This window comes from Berghia stephanieae, chromosome 4 (assembly GCF_034508935.2).
Source record: "Berghia stephanieae isolate SIO BIC M18660-M18661 chromosome 4, UCSD_Bste_1.3, whole genome shotgun sequence".
NCBI classification, from domain to species: Eukaryota; Metazoa; Mollusca; class Gastropoda; order Nudibranchia; family Aeolidiidae; genus Berghia; species Berghia stephanieae.
In genome coordinates this window covers 90566220-90574710 of record NC_088363.1, presented here as the reverse complement: position 1 = coordinate 90574710, position 8491 = coordinate 90566220, and the positions used below count along the sequence as shown (strand labels likewise).

Genomic DNA, 8491 nt, shown 5'->3' with positions numbered 1-8491 from the left:
TTGTTATGACGTTTTAAAATAATTTTTTTTCTGTCTTTTACAAACAATAGAAAATTAAAATTTCTGATACTTGTGAGAAGAAGCGGGAGGATGGCGGTGGACAATGTTCAATCAAGTCGCCATATATTTATTAGTAATAATAATTATCTGGTCTATTATTGTAGAAGACCGTGGGCTACTCATGAGGTGGCTTGGACTGGCTGTGAATACTGTCGACTGTATTTGACACTGTCTACGTTTGGGCTTGGGCGTGTTGCTCCTTTGACGTCCATATATTCAGGAGGAGGCGCACTGGGAGACGGGTGAGCATGGGAATAAAACGTGCCCGGTGGTTTCATGGTCACGCCAGCACCTCCCTTGATGTCGTCGTCGTCATCGTCAATATCATCTGAAGCGATGGCTAAGAGTTTCGTCTCGGCCTCGCGGTTTTCTACCAGGACAGTGGTGCTAGGGGATGATGGCGTGTTTTGATGATGGTGGTGGTGGTGGTGGGCGCATGAGGATGAAGACGAAGCGGTGGTGGATGAAGAGGACGAGGATGAGGATTTGGATTTCTTCTTCCTCTTGTTCTTATTGCGGCAGAAAGACATGGGACAACACGAGGACTCTTCGTGGTAGGAGTCCTTTTTGTGGTGGCCGCTGGGCAGATTGCAGTCTTCGACTAGAAAGCCTGAAATGATTAATAGAATGGATGGATGTATGGGTGGACGAAAATATTCAGGAATAAATGAATGATTATATGAATAAAGAAATAAAAATAACAAAAGGGAAGAAAAGTGTGATGTAACCCCCCCCCCCCCCCCACAAAAAAAAAAAAAAAAAAAAAAAAAACCCAAAAAAAAAAAAAACAAAAAAAAACCCCCCCAAAAAAAAAACAAAAAAAAAAACAAAACAAAACAAAACAAAACAAAACTGGTTCCCATTTCATTGAAGGTGTAAAACCACCTCTTCCGGGGGACCTAATACATATCTTGTGTAATTCATCTTCTGGTGTCAGAGGGATGGCTACTTAGTTTCTAGTCTAAACTGGTCGTCAATGAAGAGCATCCTTCCTCGCTCTTTTCCGTCCCGTATTCCTAAGAATATGTCTTTACATCCTACTACTAAAATAGTTATGCCACCCTTATGTAACCTATTCATTATTAGCACTACAAAGGACTGGTTACAAGCACACTCCCAAGGTTTTAGGAACCAAAAGAGAAGAGGGTTTGATGTCACAACCTTTGACCCCTATTGCATAGCCTTTTCACAGCACCACGAGTCGACCGCTGAATCTCCCTCTCCACCTTTTACTTCGTTTAAGAGTAATGCATAAGCCTACATTTAAAAACAAATTGGGCCATTTAATTCGCATGAAGTTCAATAGAAATCCCAGTGTGTAAAAAATATTATACGAACACCGTCAATGGTTTGGATCGACGTGCACTTATTTGCAGGTCCCTTATGGGCTCATTGTTGTAATGGAAATTGAGCTTTGAGCTTTTAACAAAATTTTATATATAGCGCGATATCCACTAAACGTGCTCAAAGCGCTTTACAAGGGGTCATGGCCAAAAGCAACATTTAACATTTAGGAAGGGACATGAAATCTAAAAAAAAAAAAAATGATGCAAAATATTGTCCATGCCAACAATTTTAAACTAAGCCTTCCCGTGCATTTTGACGTAATTCTCAGGGCATTGTCAGGGTCTAATTCTTATGTTAAGGGAAACTCCTGTCTGTAGCACTCACCGACATCAGAACGAAGTGTAGTGCATATTTCATTGACGATGTCGTCCCTCTTGACCTGGTGAAGACACCGGAACAGTTCGGACACGACCTCCTTCGACTCTCCTCTCCATATTTTCAATTCTTGCAGGTAACCATTCACTGTGTACTTCGCTTGGGAGTCTACGAGAAACACGTAGAAAAGGAAGGCGGTTTACATCACAAATATTTCGGGTTTCTTTTTTTTTTTTTAATTTTTGTTTGTTTGTTTGTTTGTTTTGAGACAGTCAAAAGGATGACGACTTCAAACATTCAAAAGACAAATTACGCTTCAGATCTATCCCAGTAGAGAGTGCCTCTTACAGAGGATCAGTTCTTAGCACATTCAGTATCACAGATTATAAGTGTTTGTGATAATTGCATTTGTTTTGATTAAAATAAAAACTGCGTTCAAGTAACTTTGTCAAAGTCTTTTTATATAGTGGGATAACCCACCTGGCCTTGTCCGGACAGCTCTGCCTAGTACTAGTAGAACAAAACCAAATTATAATGGTTATTGACACTTAAAAGCCAATGTAGTGTTAACTGTCTACCATCTGTTTAACAAAATGTAGCGAGAGCTCATCTTTTCTCTGGCGATTACAAATCTCATACAAACAGTATAATATGACATCGTCTGCATTCTGCCCATATCGAATGATGAATGTTCACAGATAAAATAAACTGCAAGGATGAAACTAAGAGCAATGACTGCATTGTTGAGCACTTTAATTCTTTTTTTTTTGGCCATAAAACCTTTACTTCAAATATTGAACGATTAAATGGACCTCTGTCTTATTAGAAACTCTCAAACCTCAAACTTCTTTGATTCTCACGTTTGAGGCTTTTTTAACAATTGGGGTCATTTTAATTGACCAGAAAATGAATTTTTTAAAATCTTTCTCAGTTCAGGTAAAATGGCGTTTGTCAGTGTACGACAGTATATACCACAGAAGGAGTGACAGAGAGAACATGCATGCAATTTGCAACTCGTGTTGGAGCCAGCATAGGATATGAAATTACGGGGATGTTCTCCACTTAACCTGCCAGATCCCCCTTTCCTTCCTCCTCCTCCTCTTCTTCTTCTTCTTCTTCTTCTTCTTCTTCTTCTTCTTCTCTCTCTTTTCTCTCTCTCTCGCCCCCTCCCTCCTCCCCCCCCCAACTCTCTCTATATTCCTCTAACTTCTCTACCACTCCCATCACAACTATAAATATAAAAAAAATTAGTCATCACCATCATCCCCATCACCACAACCATCATCAGTATACCAGCATGTCAATGTCATGTACCTTTGTATTTCTGCACCAACAGCTCATACATTCCATGGGTGGGATGAGGCCTAAAGAGCTCCTGGGCAAGCGTCCATCTTTGTCTGTCTATCCGCTCCTCAATAAAACTACAAGATGTTGCGAACACTGGATTATGGATTGAAACAGGGGAAAAAATTCAAACAATTAAGGGTGCTTCTTTTACAACAACAATAACAACAACAACAACAACAACAGCAATCACAAATACAACCAAAACTTTTCTACAACAATCACAATAACAAACATAGCAGCAACAATAACCTCTGCTAATGCAGCTGCTACTGCTGTAACAACAACGACGACGACGACGACGACAACGACGACCACGACGTCGACAACGACAACAACAACGACAACAACAACGACAACAACAACAACAACTACTATTTCTGCTACCACTAAAACTACTACTACTACTACTACTACTACTACTACTACTATTACTACTACTCCTAAAACTACTACTACTACTACTACTACTAAAACTACTACTACTACTACTACTACTACTACTACTACTAAAACGACTCCTATTACTTCTATCTACTGTTGCAGCTGCTGTGTTCGGTGGGTAATTGTCTCACTTCAGGACAAAAAAAAAAAGAAGAAAAGAAAGAGACCCAACATATTCAGGCCAGTGGATTGGAGAGACAGCTAAACAAAAATCTCAAGAATCCTTTCCAAGCAACCTTCCGTCATTTCAATCTATTTAGTTTCAGGGGTTTGTAACCTTTTATTTTAATATCCAATAAACATTTATCAAATCGCTTCACAAGGGGTCCCAAGCCAACAGACGTATTGTACATGCAGGATAGGACATGGTGCCCATTGTCTGTAAGGCACTATTAAATTCTTTAAAACCGATACCACGCTGTTACCGATGAAAATGTGAGTAGTGAGCCTTTTCCAAGGAATCATTTCTGCGCCACCAGCAAGTCTCGAACCATTGACCAACAGCTGAGAAGCCGGATTTCAAATCTCATGACCATAGGGCGTTTAACGTCATAAAAAAAAAAGATCATAAGGCAAAATTATATTTCATTGCTTAAACCAGTCTAGGTCAAAGGCGCCGAAGAAAAAGTAAGATAGAGGGATATAATTTCACAAAAGTCTACAACTCAGAGGAAGGCCACCGAACTGCCCATCGCAAAGGAAAACTCAATTGGTTTCTAATGTTTAAAGATGACACAGTCATCCAGAGAGAGAGATTAAATTGTATATAATACAGTGGAAAGGATACTATCTCATCAAAACACAAACATGTATGGACTGGCATGGGAACCCCCTCCTCCTTTCTGACGGGGGGATCAAACCTTCAGACCTCTGGTAACTGATCAAACGTGCTAGATACAATACAAGTTGTACATTACAGTAGTTATCCGATGAAACCACCCAATGCTTCATTCTTCATTCAGTATCATTCCATGGCATTGGCGGCGTGTCTGATCGTAAATTGAAAAGCCTGAGGTTCGTTCCACGGTTTAATTAACCCTCTCTGCTACAGAAAAATCGTCACATTCGTTACGATACAACCAACAATTTTTCTTATTCACATTTCTCTTTTACATCATAAAATTTAAAGAAAATGAACAATGTGTTGCACAGCACGTTTCGCTAAAGAAATTATTTATCACAAGAACGTACTGCTGTTGTGTTTGAGTGATAAAAATATATTTTTGTGTTAGTTGGGTGTGAAGGTTTGGGGAAAATCCTGAAAATGTCTGGTAAGGAGAGGGTTAAGAAGGCTGATTTTGGGGGATGATTCTTCTTGTACTTCACATTCTGGTTGAAGCGGCGTGTCGTCATATATATACATTCCAAAAAGATGTTTATATCTCGTAACAATAGTACCGACGCCCATCATTCCCCTCCCAGATCTTACCTTTTTTACAAAGCATCGGGTTGCGATCACACTCTTTGACGATTCTTTGTCTCAATGCGTCCATCTCATCCACTGTGAGAGGCCTGTGCTGCTGACCGGGTTTGTGCCGTCGTCTTCGTCGTCGGAAAAAGATGAGAATGACGATGATGACGACGATGAAGAGAAGGAATCCAGCGACACTGCAGGCGATGGCGATGGTCGTGGAGGAGGATGTGGAGGAGTCGGATGTTTCAAAAAATGGCGGCTGCGGTTCTTTGCAAGTTTTAAGATCTGTCGAGCAGTGGATTAAAATTAATCATTATCATCAATGCACTAATATCAAGGATATTATAAATATAATTATAAGTAGAGCCATGGGAATTATACATTTGTGACCCAACGTCTCAAAACGGTATTAAGTCGGGATGATTAGGAGCTGAAAAATGAATTTGTAGCCAGAAATATCAGACGCGTTGAGTTTATATACTTTATTGAGGAATATCATATTTTAGAGTGCTAAATACCAATAATTCATATTTTTGGCCAGTTCAGCTTTAATTTGACTTTTTAGCATCTGGTTCATCCCAACATAATACCATTTTGCTACGTTGGGTCACATTTATGAAATTCGGTCAATCTGTTTAGATTACAGTTTCAGTATATAATGTCTACAACAGAACTTGCCTCAAATAGGTATTCTGTTGGAATCGACGAGTACCTACTTATTTGCAACCCACATTATTATTATGGGCTCATTGTTGTCATGGGAATTATACTCTCAAACCAACGCTAAATTAAGGATAAAGACAAAGGGAGTAAATCTCCCTTTGTATAAACACATTGTTGTTCATTCACGAGTCAGATTTACTCCCTTTATCTTTATCGCCATTTTATTGACTCATTTAGGCACCTCTATTTATTATTATATAGTTTTACAACGCTGAATTAATATGGTCCTATACAATAATGTTAAAAGAAGCTCACAATTGCATTTGGTTATCAAACCTACTAATATTTACATCTAGGTTGGAGGGAAAATACGACACCCCCCCAAAAAAAAGAAAAAATATTAAAAAAAAAAAAAATTAAAAAGAAGTAAAGTTAAGGTTAACACGACCAGAAATGAGAACTTTTAAAATATTGATTTTTGTTTTTTCTTTTCTTTTTTATAATTTTCTTCAATAAAGACTATACATTTGGTTTAAAATTTTTTATTTTTATTTTTGACAATGTCACATTCAACTTTCCGCATTAAAGGTAGTGGTGATATTCCGGATAGAAACACGGACATCCGGATGAATAAATCCCAGTCATATCACCGTCATCCAGATGCCTTAACCCTCTCCTTACCAACCATAGGAAAATCGTCACATTCGTTACGATCCAAACCAGCACTTTTATCATTCAGATTTCTTTTGTAAATCAAACAATTTAAAGAAAAATGTTTTATTATAGTTCTTAAAACTCTAGTACCGCATTGGGTCAACAGAAATAACGACCGGTTCCCAGTACTTGCCTAGCAAGTTTGAATGACGTAGCTAACATATAGCGTCACTCGGGTTTGATCGCGTCATTTCTTACGTCAAAAACTAGCTTCATACTCAACCCAACAGCTTAAATAAACTGTTTGCTGATTGGCTGAAACTAATAATATCAACCAATCAAACTTCGGCTTTTATTTCATAAAGAACACAATGGAATTTTACTGAATCAAGGTCGGGTCTGTGTTACGTTTCGACAACTGATGCGCGTGTCACTTGGAAAAGGTGTGTTACAGTTAAACGACTGCAGCGTAAGTGAGGTGGGAATGGTGTGTTACGTTTATACAGCGGTCGAGGATAAAAGTGACACTGTGTTGCAGAGTTAATTTTGCTGATCAATATTATGCATAGAATGTATTTGTTGCTTTTCTGTTTGAGTAAGAAATTTGTTGGGTGGGTGTGAAATTTTGGGGAAAATTCTGAAAATGGCTGGTAAGGAAAGGGTTAACGTGGCAATCTCGAACATGACGTCATCGCCCAATAAATCATCGATCAATTGGTTCTCTCTTTTTTTTTTTTTTTCCGGCGAAGTGGCCGAGTGGTTAAGGCATTGCACTATGACCAGGAAGGGCCCGAGTTCGAGCCCCGCTTCAGGCACTTTGGTTATTTTTTCCTCGAGCAAGATTATTAACCCCCAATTGTTCACTTGGACAACATGGGTGATTCCTGTTGACATCAGACATCTTGTTTGATGAGTTATCTATATTCCTTCGTGGCGAAAAAGGCATAATTTTTATTTATTTATTTAATTTTATACACGAACACAGAACATGTCGTGTTTATTGTGCTCCTATATCAGGCTACAATAATACATTCGAAGTCGCTTAATTGGTCACCACCGACGTGCTCTTATCTGGCAGGTCTGATAACTCCAATTTATAATGGGCTCATTGTTGTAATGGAAAACTCAAAAAAAAAAAAAAAAAAAAATGACGCACTACATTGTCCATTACATTAATGTTAAACTAGGCCCATAATTGCGTTAGGATGTCAGACCTGCATATAGGTACACGTCGGTCACCACCGTTAGTTGCGGCGAGCTGTGATCCAGACGCCTAATCGACGGTCGTGAACGACGTCATATCAGCGCAATAATATTGCTTACTTATATTATTATAAGCTATCGATTAAATCTCAGCTTACGTACGTGATATGATAACAGACGGCGTTTATTGTACAACAGGTAATTACTACTCGTATATAATAACGTAATTGTGTCGAAAGGTGGAAATTTTGGATTTGAATTTTTTTTATTTATTTATTTATTTATTTTTTTCATTTTCTGAAAGAATATGCTCCCCAGAGCATTTTAATCATTATTTGAAGTAAATCGGGTGACTTTTCATGAAGTTATGGCCAGATGTTTGGGAAAGGTATCCAGTAACTTTCCTCAAATTTCATACTTTTTCAACTGGACTAGCTGTAAAAAATATTTAGAAGTGAAATTAAGCTTTGATATTTCCCGAAGATGTACAAAAAAGGGTTGATTTAATCATTTATGACAAGAACTCATTTTTGATAAAAATTGACCTTTTAACTAAACTTGGCATTATCTCAGTTCAAACCCTTTCACCATCCGATTGATTACGTCATTCACTGTAACAATTGGTCTCACCTGGAACGATCGGGCCACATGCGTTGTCGTGAATTCCGTTACTCTGTTTTATCGTGCATCTGTGTTGTTTTTCACAGCTGAGGACAAGAAACGTTTTTGGATGATGGTGATGACGGTGGTGGTGGTGATGATGATGATGATAATGATGATGATGATGTCCACATCTCACGTGGAATTACTACAATCATCAACATCACCTTCATCACCAACACAACGACAACAGAACAACAGCAACAACACAACAACAACAACAACAACAACAACAACAACAACAACAACACAACAACAACAACAACAACAACAACAACTACTACTACTAACTACTACTACTACTACTACTACTACAACCCTACTCTTACTACTGCTACTGCTACTACTACTACTACTACTACTCCTCCTCCTCCTCTCTCCTCCTAC

The 8491-nt window shown here is 38.5% G+C and overlaps 1 protein-coding gene across 4 annotated transcripts in view; it reads right to left on the bottom strand.

Moving 5' to 3' along the window:
- Nucleotides 1-8491, bottom strand: part of LOC144971546 (uncharacterized) — a 391234-nt gene continuing 382743 nt past the window's right edge. For all 4 annotated transcript variants that reach the window (XM_078912564.1, XM_078912565.1, XM_078912566.1 and 1 more), the window contains 5 exons: nt 8075-8151; nt 4940-5209; nt 3037-3162; nt 1732-1890; nt 1-670 (listed from right to left, as the gene is read on the bottom strand). In XM_078912564.1, the coding sequence (XP_078768690.1) occupies nt 180-670; nt 1732-1890; nt 3037-3162; nt 4940-5209; nt 8075-8151 (1123 nt within the window). In that variant the 3' untranslated portion in view covers nt 1-179. The remainder of the gene's footprint in view (nt 671-1731; nt 1891-3036; nt 3163-4939; nt 5210-8074; nt 8152-8491) is intronic.